This window comes from Salvelinus sp. IW2-2015, linkage group LG33 (genome assembly GCF_002910315.2).
Source record: "Salvelinus sp. IW2-2015 linkage group LG33, ASM291031v2, whole genome shotgun sequence".
Taxonomy (NCBI): Eukaryota; Metazoa; Chordata; class Actinopteri; order Salmoniformes; family Salmonidae; genus Salvelinus; species Salvelinus sp. IW2-2015.
The window spans coordinates 17949059-17967707 of NC_036872.1; the positions used below are offsets into that span (position 1 = coordinate 17949059).

At 40.8% G+C, this 18649-nt stretch overlaps 1 protein-coding gene across 1 annotated transcript in view; it reads right to left on the reverse strand.

Annotated features, from left to right (window-relative positions):
• The window catches only part of LOC111958256 (inositol polyphosphate-5-phosphatase A-like), a 55616-nt gene that overhangs the window by 18644 nt on the left and 18323 nt on the right, over positions 1–18649 (reverse strand). Inside the window, exons 2-4 of the mRNA XM_023979491.2 lie at positions 6454–6495; positions 5902–6002; positions 5489–5576 (exon numbers count right to left, since the gene is read on the reverse strand). Coding sequence (XP_023835259.1) covers positions 5489–5576; positions 5902–6002; positions 6454–6495 — 231 coding nt within the window. The remainder of the gene's footprint in view (positions 1–5488; positions 5577–5901; positions 6003–6453; positions 6496–18649) is intronic.

Below are 18649 nucleotides of genomic sequence, written 5' to 3' on the forward strand. Positions count from 1 at the left end.
AACGAACTATAGTTTTGGCAAGTCGGTTTGGACATCTACTTTGTGCATGACACAAGTAATTTTTCCAAACAATTGTTTACAGACAATTATTTCACTTATAATTCACTGTATCACAATTCCAGTGGGTCAGAAGTTGACATACACCTTCAAACTCAGTGCCTCTTTGCTTGACATCATGGGAAAATCAAAAGAAATCTGAAATAAAACTTTAGACCTCCACAAGTTTGGTTCATCCTTTGGAGCAATTTCCAAACGCCTGAAGTACCACGTTCATCTGTACAAACAATAGTACGCAAGTATAAACACCATGGGACCACGCAACCGTCATACCGCTCAGGAAGGAGACGTGTTCTGTCTCCTAGAGATAACGTACTGTGGTGCGAAAAGTGCAAATCAATCCCAGAACAGCAACAAAGGACCTTGTGAAGATGCTGGAGGAAACAGGTACAAAAGTATCTATATCCACAGTAAAACGAGTCCTATATCAACATAACCTGAAAAGCCGCTCAGCAAGAAAGAAGCCACTGCTCCAAAACCGCCATAAAAAAGCCAGACTATGCTTTGCAACTGCACATGGGGACAAAGATCCATACTTTTTGGAGAAATGTCCTCTGGTCTGATGAAACAAAAATAGAACTGTTTGCCATAATGATCATTGTTATGTTTGGAGGAAAAAGGGGAGCTTGCAAGCCGAAGAACACCATCCCAACCGTGAAGCACGGGGGTGGCAGCATCATGTTGTGGAGGTGCTTTGGTGCAGGAGGGACTGGTGCACTTCACAAAGGAAGGACAATTTTGAGGAAGGAAAATTATGTGGATATATTGAAGCAACATCTCAAGACATCTGTCAGGAAGTTAGAGATTGGTTGCAAATGGGTCTTCCAAATGGACAATGACCCAAAGCATACTTCCAAAGTTGTGGCAAAATGGCCTAATGACAACAAAGTCAAGGTATTGGAGTGGCCATCACAAAGCCCTGACCTCAACCCTGTAGAAAATTTGTGGGCAGATCTGAAAAAGTGTGTGCGAGCAAGGAGGCCTACAAACCTGACTCAGTTACACTAGCTCTGTCAGGAGGAATGGATCAAAATTCACCCAACTTATTGTGGGAAGCTTGTGGAAGGCTACCCGAAACGTTTGACCCAAGTTAAACAATTTAAAGGCAATGCTACCAAATACTAATTGAGTGTATGAAAACTTCTGACCCACTGGGGATGTGATGAAAGAAATAAAAGCTGAAATAAATCACTCTATTATTCTGACATTTCACATTCTTAAAATAAAGTGGTGATCCTAACTGACCTAAGACAGGGAATCTTTACAGAGATTAAATGTATTTGGCTAAGGTGTATGCAAACTTCCGACTTCAACTGTACATACAGACTTGAAATCATTGGCCACTCTAACAAATGGATCACTAGTCACTTTATTATTGCCACTTTGATAATGATGTTTACATATCTTGAACTACTCATCCCAGATGTATATACTGCATTTTATAACCATCTATTGCCTCTCGTCTATGCTGGTCGGTCATGGCCCATCCATATATTTATATGTACATATTCTTATTCCATCCCTTTACTTAGATTTGTGTGTATTAGGTAGTTGTCGTGGAATTGTTAGATTACTTGTTAGATATTGCTGCACTYTCGGAACTAAAAGCACAAGCATTTCGCTACTCTCGCAATAACATCTGCTAACCATGTGTACAGTATGTGACCAATACAATTTMATTTAAAATTGTTAAATTAGGAGCGTAGTTGGTTTAGCCACGGAAAAATTCAGGAACCTTCCCACTAGCCATGATTGGCTGAGGTAATAGATGGGCTGGACATGCCAGGAGAAGAGTTTTGATTGGTTAGCATGATTCTGTCTGTAACGTGAGCTGTTTAGTATATGTTGATATTCCTTTCTARCGTGCCGTTTTTGTAAGATATATCGTTAGCCACAAAAGTTTTGCTACTTTTCTCAACAACATTGATCCCCTGAATTTAGCAGGTGCAATCGACAGATCAGTTGGAAAAGTGATGGGCTACTTTCTGCCAGAGGTGTGGACTTGAGTCACATGACTTGGACTCGAGTCACAAATATGATGACTTGGACTCGACTTTGACTTTAACACCATTGACTCGTGACTTGACTTGGACTTGAGCSTTATGACTCAACCTGACTTGATACCCTCCCCAAGCCCAAATATTAAACATTATGCTATTAAAAAAAGTGTGCAGCGCATCAACTCTTCATTTAATGGATTACAGTTTGAATCGAACAGCAGCCAATAAAATTGTGCCAGCTGAGAAAAAGTTGTGCGAGGCAGTGCAGAGGAACYTCGGCGGGTGAATTCAGATGGAGCCCTTGGAAAGATGATACCCCAAATTATTATTTTCGGATATAAAGACAACGCTGTATCAACAAGAAACGGATTGCAACTTGAAAAACATGCGGGAAGAAAATTACAGATGGAGGCGCAACAATTTCCAACTTTGTTTGACATTTGAAGCTGCACAAAGAACGGTAAGTCGTGGCTAATATAGCCGACAGCTATATATTTTATTACTTTACTAGTGTATCATGTAGGCTAGCGTAAAGTTAAATCAATGAGCCTCCACACAGTCAGTCAGTGTGGGAACGTGATCATTGCACCCAAGATTGAGCTACAACTGGCTAGGCAGTTGGTAGCCTAAATCCTGCCTGACGTTCCTAAAACAAGGTTGGGCGATTGTGTACAAGCCTACATCGCCCGATTGCGCCCCATAGCAATCCTCGATAGTCGATCACTATTGGGGGGGGGGTGTCTTTCTCATGGCTACCCATGTATTTCCATGGAAATATAACGTTTATTGGAAAGCAATAAATATATTGATATTTTTAAAAGCATTCGTGATTTGCGTAAATGTAATATACCAACTATTACTCTTGTTATCTCCTGCACATCTATYACTCCAGTATTTTATTGGTATATTGTAATTACTTCGCCACCATGGCCTATTTATTGCCTTASCTCCCTTATCTTACCTCATTTGCACACACTGTATATAGACCTATTCTACTGTATTATTGACTGTATGTTTGTTAATTCCATGTGTAACTCTGTGTTGTTGTATGTGTCGAACTGCTTTGCTTTATCTTGGCCAGGTCGCAGTTGTAAATGAGAACTTGTTCTCAACTAGCCTACCTGGTTAAATAAAGGTGYAAAAAAGAGCACATTATGACTTGTTTAGGACTCGAAACTCAAAATTAAAGACTTGAGACTTGACTTGATACTTGACAGTCTTGACTTGAGACTTGACTCGGACTTGCCTATCTTGACTTGAGACTTGAGTGCTAAGACTTGAGACTTACTTGTGACTTGTAAAACAATGACTTGGTCCCACCTCTGCTTTCTGTCACGGTCAGTGTGAATCGGAGTGACTTGACACAATGCTGGCCAAACAAGATGTAGCTACAAACAAAACGGAGTTAAATGATTCCAGTCTGCCGTGAAGCGTTCATATATGGGTAAGAGTCTAGCTACATTTTCAGATATAAGTTTCTAATTTTGTCAGAAATTATTTTTTATTGCAAGTTAAAGTGTACTGTTATTTAGCTAGCGAATGTTAGCTTACTGGCTCGCTAGTTAACGTTACATGTATGATCTGTGTAGTAATATTATTCAAATCAGAAATCTATTTGCATTAGCTAGCTAACATTGAACCTAGTTTGTTAGCTTTAGCTACCTGCAGATTCATACTACYCCTATMACAATGTTTGTATTGGTAGTAGTATGAGTTGGGATTGTGCCGGTTCATTGTTTAGCTAGCTACATGACTAAACAAAATACTCCARTTCGTCCGGATTATTACTTGACCCATCAAAATAGCCAGGGGTGATTACGMCCATCTATTGTATTTCATGAACATGTGTAGACAATAGTGACCCATCCACTTAGCTAGATGTGGRTGGGGGGTGGTTATAGCATTTCCTTCACATGACCCATCAATTTAGACAAGTGTGTCGGGTAATAATCMAATAATTATAAAATATGTATCAAATATTTTGATCTGGACACTTTCTTATTTTGATATTGCTATTATGCAAGTAACCATCTCAGTGTACCGTTTACACCATCTGTATCCTGTGCATGTGACAAATAAACTTACATTTTATTTGAKATAGTATGTGTTTACCAGATGGCCTCACATGTGAATCCTTAAAGAGATGGGTGGGGCTAAGGCTTAAGAGGGTGTGAACGATGCGGAATGGGTGTAGACAAAGAAGAGCTCTCCTGTAGGTGTACCAAAACATTCAAGGGCCATTTTCTCAAAAGTGGGGTTACAAGTTGATCAACTTTCAAAGCAGAATTACTTTCCCATTGTTCCTCAACTGCAGTGTATGACATACCATTTTCTAGCGCGGAGTCTTTACCTTTACCCAATGTACAATTTGAGAAATTAAGCTTTTTGTGTGTATGGATAATTTCCCGGGATCTTTTATTTTAGCTCATGAAACATGGGACCAACACTACATGCTGCATTTACATTTTTGTTCAGTCACCCTAGTTTTAATGTTCAAATAAACTGCGAGACCCTAAGTCAATGATAAACCTGAGCTGTCCGGTGGGTTAGCATTGACTGCTTTCATGTTGTTGAAGCTTGGTCCTCAGATTATACTATTGGAGAAAAGCAGATATTTATATATTTAAATGACAAGCTTTTTGTAAAAGGAATATGGCTACCCTGTCTATGTAATGAAACGATAATGTAAAGCCTCACCCTATGATCATGTTCAAAATACTCATATCATGTTCAACAAGGTGAGTGTATCAGGTATGCTTGAAAAGAAATGTCAAATTATTTAAGTAAGACCTTTACAGAATTGATGTCCTGAAGATAGCATTTTGCTTTGGCAAGCATAAAATGTATATTGATATTCTAATATGCAATATTCCCTCTGTTTCTCAATCTAAAAATAAACAACAGGGCATTTATAAGTATCAGTAGAGCAGTAGTATGGAGCAGGGCCCCACCTTGTGGTCACAGAGGTACACTGCTGTCTGAACAATAATTTGACTGTCGTAGGAGATACAAGCTCTTCTAAAGGCTTGTACACATTCCACCGAATGTGGATCTAGCATTTATCTACTGATCCTTCACCCCACTGTGTTTTAGGGACCACCCACTGTAGATGTCTGACAGCCTCATTTTTCACACGATTCTACATGTAAAACTCAGTTCACAAATTACGTTCAGAGGTGCTAAGTACTCTCGGCCAGCAAATGCTATTAGTGTGTCTGAGCCCTAAAGACAAAGACACCAATGGTAACACTTGTAAGGATTTACACAACATGTCATTGCTTAACCTAGGCCTCATGTCCATCAAGCTCCACTGCATTACTATATCGATGTTCATGTCAAACAACTGAAATTTGTGTAACCCTAGACCAAGCATGGTGGTTACAGAGAGTCTCTCAATTCAACTTCAGTCAGTTGATCACTGTAGAACTCACAGTGAAGCTGTCCACGTTCTTGAAGTGGCTGTCCACATAGGTGCAGACCCTGTCAAAGTCCCTCATCTCCTTATTGGACTCAATGTTCCTGAAGKCCAGAGGAGGAGAGAAGAATAGGCTGAACATATTGCTGCATACAATATCACAGTATCATTACTTTTTAGGAACTTGGTTGTCTGGTGGGAGGTGTGGACAGTAGATGTCTGAGGTTATGATAACATCATATAGTCTTTCACACAGATTTTATAAAAATGTTCACAGTTAAAATCCCTTCTGGCACACCACCTGCCAGATAAATCATGAGAGTTATACTGCTGATTAGATAAAATAGTCAGAAAACTATAATGAGTCTAGGCAGCATTTATGAATACTTTGGAACGTGAACCATAGWGTTTGGCACAGTGATATCTTACCAAAAGAAGTTCTCTGCATGGCCCATGTTGACCATGTAGTCCTTCCCTCCAACCTCCTGGAAATGCAGGGCGATGAAGCGTGGTTTGTGACTCTGGACTGTCTGTGAAAAAACAGAGACATCAGGCAGGCCGTTAATCTACCACAATCATGTGCCATAATGGTGGTAAGTGTGGGGCTAGCTACTGAATTCTGGTAAGTAAATAATATTTCTTAAGATTACTTTTACAACTTTGMACTTTTACTAGGCATAATGTTTTGGCTAAATAGTAGAAAGTGTCTTTTTCACTTCTTTGGGAATGGAGCCAGTATCTAATGACTGATATTGAAAAGCTTAAGTAGCAATGACAGTTTATAATGCCCATATCTGGTCAAAGTCCACCATCCAGGAGTGTTCATGATTTGGTCACAGAATGAGTGAGTGACTTAAGGTGTTTGCATTTCAACAGTAAAACAGCTGACCTATGTAGTAACAGTAAGGAAGAGTCACAGAAATATTTGTTTTACTTGAGGATCCATTCTATAGTGGACACCTGAGAGGGATCCAAACTCACCCCAAAGAATTCTCGCATCCAGTCACTCTCAATCTCACCCACCTGTTGGTTTAAAAACATAAACATTTTAAATTCACACATGGTTTCTACCACTTAGCCTACAGTCAAATATAATAACTGAACAGTTGAGACATATAAAACACAAAGGYCATAAACATAATGGTTTAAATGAGATCCCGGAAGTTATCATGTCAACCCAGGTGTACCAATCAACCTGACCAGGCACCTTTCCTCTCCACTGACCATGTTTAATAATATATTAGCATTTGACAGTGGAGGATATAAAACATGCAGAAAGGTGGATAAACACAACACAGTCTTGTCAAACATTTCGGTGGGAATACAGTAAGGTTTATGCAGACACCCACCATGATTGACCAAACAGGTAAGATTATATGTTGAACACTTAACTAATGCAATACACAATGTTAATGTGAGATTAAACTAGCTATTTGTCCTTCCATATTGTTTAACCTCTTAAATGTAAAGTCCCCATATTTGGTGACCCTATTAGAGTTTTTTTTATTCAATTCAGTCTGGTATGAGAACAGTAGCCCCTATCTGCAAAAGCAGGGTGTATGCAGAAAGCTGAGTGTCTTGGTTATTGATCTGTGCCTTAATCTTTGGTGTGACTTATATATGGGCATACGAATGTATAAGGGCAGGCAGAGCAGATTACCTAATTTCAAGATGGCTGCTACCTACATTCCGGTTAGCGTGGTGAAGCATGAACAAAATAAACAGGGAATACGTTGATTCACACCGAAAGCCGGGACTCCACAGATCATGAGGATGTCTTATTTGTCTGCTTGTGACCTACTGTTATTGATCACAAGCCCCGAGAGTCAAAATGTTTATTTAACACAACGTTTTTATCAAACAGCAAACATCTTACAAGGTAAGCTTCGATTTGGTCTGTGTTTGAGCTATAACTACATGTGGTTATGAAATTAATCCTTAGGTTGGTAGGAACAAATCTAACATATTGCCAATATTATTTGATGATGTATGACTTAATGGCAACATTGAATGTCCACCGAGTGCCTATCTTTGCGCATGAAAAATATGATGTGTCCTGCTTACSTGGCATATCCAGGGATATGCAGTTGACCTGGGTGGGACAAAGCAAGGCCTAGAACCTTACATGCTGCCCAGACCGGACACGTCGCAAAATAAATMTAGAAATCCATGTTATTCAATTATTGCACCCACACTGCTCGCGCGTGCCAACGAGCGTCTGCGTTACCAAGGGCTAAAATAGAAGTCATTCCTATTTCTGACGCAGATCSCGCTGAAAGTCCTGCCTCTCCCATCTCCTCATTGGTTTATAGAAGCAGGTACCCACGTGCCAACTCCTCATTGGTTATACCCACGTGGGTGATAGAAAGACGAACTTTGTTGCCGGTTGTCGTGGTAATACAATGAAAGTTTAGATGCGATCACCATATAAATTCTAAGATGAAAACGCCTGGAAGGAGGAGAGATGACTAGAAATGATTCGGTTGACCGTTTTATGTGTGGATTAATTGTCGGAGTAGAGGMCCTTGTGCATTTCAGGTAAAATAACAACTCAATGTTTATATCCCAGGACAAATTAGCTAGCAACAGCAAGCTAGCTAAATAAGACAAATTAACGTTAGCTAGCAAGTGCAAGCTAACTAGCTAAATTGCCATACATGTTTAATGCTTTTCGACCTGTCCCCAAATGAATGTCATTGGTTCAGAGTTTMTCTTGATATTTTAACCTGCGTGTCGTGATCGCGTTTAGTGTGGGGGGGCAAAATACATTTATGCACGATAGCGCACGCGTGCAGCCYGTTTGGGTTCCGTGTTATGTGTAACGCTTCGATTACACCGACAGCGTCCTTGCYCAAAATAGCACGCAGCATCATCTGGATATGTATGCAACAAAAGTAAAACATTCACCTTCTGCTATCATTTCTGTCAAGCCGTCACGCATACAGTTTGAGGCATATGTTCGATAAATCTAAAGTATGCACCACTCTGCAACTGCCTCTGCAACGCAATGCTGCAAGGCAAACGCAGCATTTCATTGGAAATTAATGTAATTCTGGTGTACCAAAACGCAATGATGCTGTCGGTGTGATCGAAGCGTAATGCGAACCATTGCTACCTYGCTCGGAGACGAGCCGCATCAAGCACGCTACATTACATTGTAAACAGATTTCATATCTTTCATTTCATAACATTAGCACAAAAGATGGTTTCTCAAGGGGGACTTTTTTTTTTTTACTAAGAATATCGAACAGGAAGCTAAAAAGAGGCAGTTATGAAAATGTATACTAGAGTTGGACTCGGATCAGGGGAATGATTTGGACAAGGATTTCGACTCGGCCGACGAAGATCGCTTTCTAGAAGGATTGGATCCACTTTTAGATCTGTAAGTCAATTATTTTCATGATTTACTATATGTATTRCATTTTTTTTTTTTWWATGTTGTCTGATTTTTGTGCTTTGGATTTAGTTTATAGGCCTATGTAATAAGTAATTTCAATGTTATATAATTCCAAAGTAGTTATTGTCCATGTTTCATATTAGTTCACTGTTTGCAGTTCTAAGTTAAATCCCTTTAACTTTGGAYAGACCATTACACTCTCATGGCCATTGTTTATTTGTGGTTCTCACCTCTGCCTTTGTCTCCAAAGTGTTACTGTTTGCAACGGTGTGTGTGTGTSCTTCACACCTTCTATGCGAGTCAAATCAAATCGTATGTTACATGCACTGAATACAACCGGTGTAGACCTTACATTTTAAATGCTTACATGCCCTTAACCAACAATACAGTTAAGAAAAACGTGTTAAGAAATTATTTACTCAAATAAACTGAAGTAAAAAATTWATAAGAAAAATAGAAAAATAACAATTAAGGGGCAACTWTAAAATAACAGTAGCYAGGCTATATACAGGGGGTACCGGTACAGAGTCAATGTGCGGGGGCACTGGTTAGGTGAGGTAATTGAGCTAATGTGTACTGATGGGTAGAGGTAAAGTGATTATGCATGGATAATAAGCAGACTGCAGCAGTGGCGTAAAAATGGGGGTTGGGGGACAATGCAAATAGTCCGGGTAGCCATTTGATTAGTTGTTCAGGAGTCCTATGGCTTGGGGGTAGAAGCTGTTAAGAAGCCTTTTGGACCTAGACTCGGTGCTCCGGTACCACCTGCCATGAAATGGCAGAGAGAASAGTCTATGACTAGGGTGGCTGGAGTCTTTGGCAATTTTTTGGGCCAACCTCTGACACTGCCTGGTATAGAGATCCTGGATGGCAGGAAGCTTGGCCCTCYTGATGTACTGGGCCATACGCACTACCCTCTGTAGTGTCTTGCGGTCGGAGGCCGAGCAATTGCCATACCAGGTGGTGACGCAACCAGTCAGGATGCTCTTGATGGTGCAGCTGTATAACTTTTTGAYGATCTGAGGACCTATGCCAAATCTCCTGAGGGGGAATAGGCATTGTCATGGCCTCTTCACGACTGTCTTGGTGTATTTGGACCATGATAGTTTGTTGGTGATGTGGACACCAAGGAACTTGAAGCTCTCATCCTGCTCCACTAAAGCCCCGTTGATGAGAATGGGGGTGTGCTCGTTCATCCTTTTCTTGTGGTCGACAATTATCTCCTTGTCTWGATCACATTGAGGGAGAGGTTGTTATCCTGGCACSACACTACCAGGTCTCTGACCTCCACTATAGGCTGTCTCATCGTTGTCTGTGATCAGGTTGTGTCGTRGGCAAACTTAATGATGGTGTTGGAGTCGTGCTTGGCCATACAGTCATGGGTGAAAAGGAAGTACAGGAGGGGACTGAACACGCATCCCTGAGGGGTCTCTGTGTTGAGGATCAGCGCGGCAGATGTCGTTACCTACCCMTACCACCTGGGGGCGACCCGTCAGGAAGTCCAGGATCTAGTTACAGAGGGAGGTGTTTAGTCCCAGGGTCCTTAGTTTAGTGATGAGCTTTGAGTCCTGGTAATCCGTCTGGCCCTGCGGCCTTGTGAATGTTGACTTGTTTAAAAGGTCTTACTCACATCGGCTACGGAGAGCGTGATCACACAGTCGTCRGGAGCAGCTGATGCTCTCATGCATGCTTCAGTGTTGTTGGCCTCGAAGCAAGCATAGAAGGCATTTAGCTTGTCTGGTAMGCTCGTGTCACTGGGCAGCTKGCGGCTGTGCTTCCCTTTGTAGTCCATAATAGTTTGCAAGCCCTGCCACATCCGACAAGCATCAGAGCCGGTGTAGTACAATTCAACCMTAGTCCTGTATTGATGCTTTGCCTGTTTGATGGTTCGWCGGAGAGCATAGCGGGATTTCTTATAAGCGTCCCGCTCCCTTTATCTCAGTGCGGATGTTGCCTGTAATCCATGGCTTCTGGTTGGGGTATGTACGTACGGTCACTGTGGGGACGACCTCATCGATGCACTTATTGATGAAGTCAGTGACTGATGTGGTGTACTCAATGCCATTGGAAGAATATCGGAACATATTCTAGTCTGTGCTAGAAAAACAGTCCTGTAGCTTAACACCTGCGTCATCTGACCACTTCCTTATTGAGCGAGTCACTGGTACTTCCTGCTTTTTTTTCTTCTTTTTTTTAAACTTGTAAACAGGAATCAGGAGGATAGTTATGGTCAGATTTGCCAAATGGACCGAAAACCCAGCKAGCTGTATGTTATCGATGTCATCGTTCGGCCGCGACTCAGTGAAACATAAGATATAACAGTTTTTAATGTCCCGTTGGTAGGATAGTCTTGATCGGAGCTCATCCATTTTGTTATCCAATGACTGCACTTTGGCTAATAGGACTGATGGTAGAGGGGGATTACTCACTCACCGTCAGATCCCTGACCTACGTCCCCCGATATCTCTGTCTCTTCTTCATACGAATGACGGGGATTTGGGCCTTGTCGGGTGTCTGAAGTAAATCCTCCACGTCTGACTCGTTAAAGAAAAAATCTTCGTCCACTCTGTGGTGAGTAATCGCTGTCCTGATATCCAGAAGCTCTTTTCTGTCATAAGAGACAGCGGCAGAAACATTATGTACAAAATAAGTTACAAATAACTAGAAAAAACGCAGACAAAATAGCACAATTGGTTAGGAACCCATAAAACGGCAGACATCTCCTCCGACACAATCATCACTCACTGTACAGATAAAGTTTAGGCTTGGTGTTTTTACTTCACAGTAATGGCATTTTGTAAATTTTGTCAACTGTAATTCTGTGTGTCTTACAACAATATCCCTTTTTTAAATTCACCACAGAGTGGAGAATGCAGKTGATTTGGATGGTGATGTTTGGGAGCCACCCCTCTCAGCAAGCGCCCCCAACGGTSAAGGTTTTCACCCCCCACTGCTATGTCAATCACCCCGACTGATGGTTCTACATCCACTTTTCATAGACCTCTTGAAAAATAAAATAGGTGTTTGTGGCACCATTCGTCCTAACAGAATCGGTTTCCCCAAGACGAAGGTAAAAGACATGACAAAGACAGCAGAGAGGGGGACCATACATTGGCTCAAGACAAACAAGCTGCTTTTTGTGAAATGGAAYGACACTAGGAAAGTAACCATGCTCACCACACAGCATAAGGCATTCAATAACAACCATGTCTCAAGGAGGGTGAAAAAGGAAGAATATCCCCATTCCTGTTTCTTGTGAAGGACTACAATGCCAGCATGGGGGATGTCAACCTATCTGATGCTCTGGTAGTAGCCTGGTAGTAGCCTACCAGGTCCTCCACAAGACCAGGAAGAGGTATGACTTTTTTTTTTACTACTTTGTGGACATTGCTACAGTAAATGCTTTCATTGCTTTTTGTTTCCTGGCAGAGAGGTACTGCTTCAAAGACTATCACGACATGCACAAACTAAGTTGAAAGTGAAATATAATCGTCTACACCTGCGATGTAAAACGAACACGAATGCCATTTGTAAATAGTTCAGCATATTTCTATATTTGCTCCTTTTTTAGTGAAGGACACGTGTGTAACCAAGTTTGTGTTTGATAAAACATGTTTATATATTTTTTTATGTCTCTGTTGCTTTTATATTGTTTTTGTTAACAGTTCATTTGTATGTGGGACCAATACATTGGATATGCCTAGGCTAAACATTCAGGCACCTTGGAGAGGTTGAAAAAACTATTGGATATCCCCTGTATGTCCCCCAACACCACCACAATGTTTGAGAGGTTGATGTTGTAGAATTTTGTTTTTATAGTGAACACTAACTTTTAGGCACATGCAGAGTGCAAAAACAGTGCAATTACCACATTCAGATACTTTGGAGCAGTTGAAAGGACACTTGAATGTATCCTGGATACACCATAACACCACCACAATGTTTGAGTGAGGTTGATATGGTAGAAATTGTGTTTTTATACTGAACAAATAGCATTTAGGGATTGCAAATATATAATAGCACTGTAATTATCTAATTTATAGACATTTGCCACTTTGGAAAGGTTTAGGGACACCACTTACTATAACATCTGCCCATTTCTAGTTGTTAGGTCTATCAATCCCATTTTTCTTCTGATATTGTTCACATGTTGTGGAAGCAAGCCATCTGATGTGTTTCCAGCTCTGGGCATCAATAATTCACTTATAGCTTGTCAATGAAAGATTTTATTTTAAAAGTAATAACTGTTATTTCGTGTGTGCTTGATCTTGTGTATTCTGAACTATGTAACTCCTATATTCTTATAATTTCCTCATAATCTCCCAGATCTCYTCTTTCCAAATATACCAAGTGTCAGCATGTCATGTAATTACACATGAATAGCAGTTWTTTTTGGGTATGTCTATTTAGGCGGAAATCAACATTTTGCAATTGCATCTAAGAGGTTGATGACTGTTCTTCAATGAAACATTTCCAGGGAAACCCTGTGAGTAACTGAGTATCCAGAGTACTGTGGGTGTTTTGGTGTTTCCCCGCAATGCCAGACCAGAATACAGATGGTGTTGTCTTTCCCAGCGCCAGCRTGATCCAGGCCAATCTGCCAGAGTAGTAGCAGCACCACACTGGCTTTGCATAGGGCATTTGCATGGCTGAATGACTGCTGCTGCCCACCGTACCCAGGCTATGAGACCTGARAGGAGGGGTGCTCATCCATAATACAGGTGTCTGACTGAAGAAGCCCAACTGCATGTGTCCTCATGCTTCATGGGACAGTATTCTCTTCGTCCAGCGAAACTCATCCKTAAAAACATAATGGTTAGGTCGAAAACAGATGCTGAGATGCAATTTTAAATCGCAAAGCTTTTTATTGAAGGTTTGGTGTCTGAAACAACACTCCATTTTCTTCAGTTTCTTAGGGTATAACATTTTATACAGACACAGCAAGATGTAACAAGGTAAAAATACAAAATCCTGAAAACCCACCCAAAGATCATGTGAAATGACAAACAAAAGGATCCAAGGCACTCTAGTAAATCCCTCTGATCTTGATCTGAAGTCCTTTCGAAGTAACAGAAAGGGTTTTCTACAGAAAGTGAAACTTTCCCTATTCTGATCCAAACACCATGGCAACCCATATTAATTGACACAATGCTCTTTAAAAGGTAGAGAACGCCAATATAAATGTATGTCCATCTAGGGTTGCACATTTCGGGGAATATTCAGAGGTGGAAACTTTCCGTGGGAATTAACGGGAATATATGGGAATTAATATTAATACCATTTAAAATGTAGATGTTTTTTGCATTGGATATATTTACCATATCATATGGAGACAGAAACATAGGTAAAATGTTTATCATAAGTAGACATAATTGCAAATAATGAAACCATTCCAATAGAAAAAAAGGAAAAATGAGTTGATGAGTTAATTAAATGAGTTGACTCTTCACATGGGATGATTTCACTGAACAGGAAAAGAAAGGGAATATTGAATGATCCCCAATGATCCATCGCATCTCCCAAAAACATTTAACATACATCTGTAAAATAATAGTCTAGAAACTAAAGCTTGGTTGCCTTCCTCTCAGGCTTCCTGTCTTTCTCCCGTTTGAAACCCCTCCCCAATCCATGTCCACTTCTTGAACATCAGACTCTGAGCCTCATCTTCACTGTCCAACCTTGTTGAGTATGGCTTTTGTCAGGCTCAAAAAAAACTCAAAATTTGCCCAGATGGCCACCAATTTTTCAACCCTTGTATTGGTCAGCCTGTTCGTGCTTTGGTGTGTGTTTCCCAAACAAGAACAGTTACGCTCTGAGGTGGCTGATGTTGGTGGGATTTGGAGGATGATGGAAGGCAACATCGGACAGAGCCTCAGATCCACAAAGTCCCTTCCACCAGGTGGCTGATGAGATATGTTGCACGACTGCCATATTGCATCTCCATTCCAAAAGCCCTTGCTTGGAGAGTGTACCTCGCCAGACTGCCAAGAACCTTGCCCTCATCCAGGCCAAGGTGGCGAGACACGGTAGTGATGCACCATAGGCCTTGTTAATCTCTGAACCAGACAGGATGCGCTTGCCAGCACACTTGGGGTCCAACATGTATGCTGCGGCGTGTATGGGCTTCAGGCAGGAGTCTTCAACTTTTTGATGCAATTCAGAACTGCAGTTTCCTCAGGTTGGAGCAACAATGAAGTGGGCAGGGCAGTACAGATTTCTTCTCTTACATCTTGCAAGCAGAGTCTGAACATCAGACAGGATGGCATTGTCTCCCTCAATCCATGCAAATACTACTGCTTTGGTTTCAGGAGTTTCAGGCTGCTTTACCCACTCTCTCCCAAAATACATCATCCAGGAGGATTCCCTTGATGGGGCTGTCCATATCAGCAGACTGTGACATGCCCATTTCTTGGAGAGACTCCCTTCCCCTCCAGGAAAATGTCAAACACCCCAACGGGTGTTGCTGGGCAGCTTCAATGTGGTGCACTTATTCTTCTCACTTTGCTTGGTTGAGGTAGATTGCTGCTATAACTTCATGACCCTTCACATCCTAACCATTCGCTTGGCTCTCTGTAGAGTGTATCCATTGTTTTCAGTGCCATGATGTCCTTGAGGAGCAGATTTAATGGGTGTGATGTGAGTGTAGGACTTCTCCACTTTAGACCAAGCAGCCTTCATGATTCTCACCCGTTGTCTGTCACCAGTGCAAATACTTTCTGTGGTCCAAGGTCATTGACTGCCTTCAGCTCAACTGCAATGGTAAGAGACCAGTGGTGTCTGTTGTCCCTTGTGTCTGTTGGCACTTGTAGAATACTGTTTGAGTGGTGTAGATTGTAGTAATTATTCCTTGCACACAAACATTCGACCACCCATCAGAGATGATTGAAATACAGTCTGCTTTCTCTTATGATTTGCTTGACCTTCACTTGAAACTCTGCAAATCCAGCAAATGAGTAGATTAAGCATGTCTGGTTGGAAGGGGTGTATGCTGGGTGACGAACATTCAGAAATACAAATTGCCGTGAGCATCGCGGTGAACCAGTTGCATACACAGCTCGAGCAAGACATTCATCAGCATTTCTCTGACTACGTTCCTCCATTGAGTCAAAGTGCTATTGATAAGGTGTCCGATTCATAATTTTCACCTCAAATAGAAGTAGAGGGAATTTTGTCAGAGGTTGCTTGTTGTGAGTGTGAAGGGAACTTTATGCACTGGGCCAGATGATTCTGCATCTTTGTTGCATTCTTCACATATTATATGATTTGGCACAGTATTTGCAAATGTATACAGCTTTTCCTTCAACATTAGCTGCAGTTAAATGTCTCCACACATCAGATAGTGCCTGTGGCATTTTCCTGTAAAGATTAGAAAATGTAAAAAAAATTATACAATTCCATATGCAGATAAATAGTTAAGCAGTTAGATTAAACAACTCCTTTGTAAGATAAATGTTTTAAAATGAAACATGAATGGAAACAGGTAAATTAAGACTCCTCAGTTAGCAGGCTCAAGCAAGCTAAAACCCACATGGTAGCAAAAACTAACCATCAGAAATTGTTAACAAGTAAGAAATGATTTAAACACACTTTGCTGTAGGCTACTATTTACTAGTTAACAAAAAATCATGTCATATAAAATATATTCACCCCACCCAGTATTGTAATCAAAACTTACCAGAAAGCATGTAGTCCTTGGCTCAGACAGTGTAGTAGTGGCCTCAATAGCATCTCAGTGTGCAAGATCTTGAGAATCAGCTGTACATGTGATGGAAGAATGCACTGTGCATGCAGAGGGTTGCAATTCCATTGAATTGGGGATAGTTTAACCAAAATATGCCACAAGACCTAGAATTGCCTTATGTGTACCCCACAAAAAAAGGTTCACTGTTATAAGCTAACTTATTTGATGAATTTAAGCAAAATTCCCCAAATTCTAAGGCTTAACTTCCCATGGAAAATGTACGGAAATTCACCGGAAAGTTTCCGACCCCATGTCCATCTAACAGTGACTGTTTTTCTGACCAGGGTAATTATAGTATTTCCATTGCTATGACCTTAACTGTATACTGTGCCAACAGGATATGTTTGCTGAAGAAGGCAACAACACCAGGCATGTTTAATAGCAAAAACCTGRAATTGAGACTGTTTGTTGTACAGGACATGGATGATGGGTCAATCTCTGCTCCATCATGCCCTCTAAAGAAAAGTCAGCCTACATAAAAATMATTCTAAACCTAGAGGTGATTTATACTGTTCTCCTCAACAACAAAATGTCCTTTAATTTCATGGCCNTCCTCAACAACAAAATGTCCTTTAATTTCATGGCCTGGTGACTTTCATGTGCATTGATTTGATCGAGATGTATACATTAGCCCTAACAAACCTTGATTTCCAGTGCAGACCCCTCACATTTTTCCTTCATGTGAACAGGCCCTAAAAAGCGAGGCCAGCCAATGGGATCTAACATGTTTTCAACAGTGCCATATACGGCAACCGGAAACATGGTCCTGAGCCAAATTTCCATGAGTGTATGTTCCTCCCTCCCCCTCAGTCACAATGACAGCCAAGCCCCTTTTTCCCCAAACATCACGGCCCAAAACTAAAGACTAACGAACTGGAGTTTATCAGAGCACAACCACCTAAAGTAGGGCTAGAGTGATTCCTCACAAAACCCAGACGAAAGAAATACCGAGATTTTCATATAATGCAATCCATGGAATAGTCTTTTGAGGAASGATTGTTGACTTATATTTGACATGTGCATCTAAAAGCATAACTGCGAAATAATGTATCAAAGTTGGCGTGTTGTTTCAGCAAGCCATGACACCCACCATCTCAGATTGTTKTGAAATCGTTTGTGTAGTTAGGGCTCCCGAGTGGCGCAGCAGTCTAAGGCACTGCATCTCAGCATCTCAGTGCTAGAGGCGTCACTACAGACACCCTGGTTCGAATCCAGGCTGTATCACAGCGTTGTCTGGGTTTGACTGGTGTAGGCTGTCATTGTAAGAAATAGTTTTTAACTGACTTGCCTAGTTAAAATATTTAACCTTTATTTTTATTTTAAGTAGTTAGAAACGAATAAGATTAGAATTTGCAACATGATTTTGTTCAAATATAATTTACTCTGAGAAATGAAGCTAATTGATTGCACCAAAATTGGCCATTATAATTAATAGGATTCATATAATATTCAATAAATAAAGAACATCCGATTTGGACCAAAACAAATTCTAAAAATGAGTAAGACATGAGGAATCCAAAGAAATGGTCAACCACGAACCCCCCACACCAATCCCAACAATGAGTATACAGTATCAGTTCTCAATGTCTGACAAGAAGTATGGAGCTGCGGCTCTGAGTATCGTTTCTTCATCCTATGTAATGTATTTTCCCCCTCCAGTTCAGAGAAATTTGTAATTGAAGTTGTTAGGTTAATGCTTTGGTTTTGTTTCCCTGGCCACTGTTTCAAATGCTAACTTTTGAGCATTTGTGGCACCAATTCAAGTCAATGGTAACTAAATAATTTTGGCGTTTCATATCCAAATCATCTATAAGTAACATTGTGTAACTTTGAACATGTGTGAAAATGTTAATATACAGTACCAGTCAAAAGTTATTTTTACTATTTTCTACATTGTAGAATAATAGTAAAGACAAACTATGAAATAACACATATGGAATCGTGTAGTAACCAAAAAAGTGTTAAACTCTGGGTCTTCCTTTCCTGTGGCGGTCCTCATGAGAGCCAGTTTCATCATAGCACTTGATGGTTTTTGCACC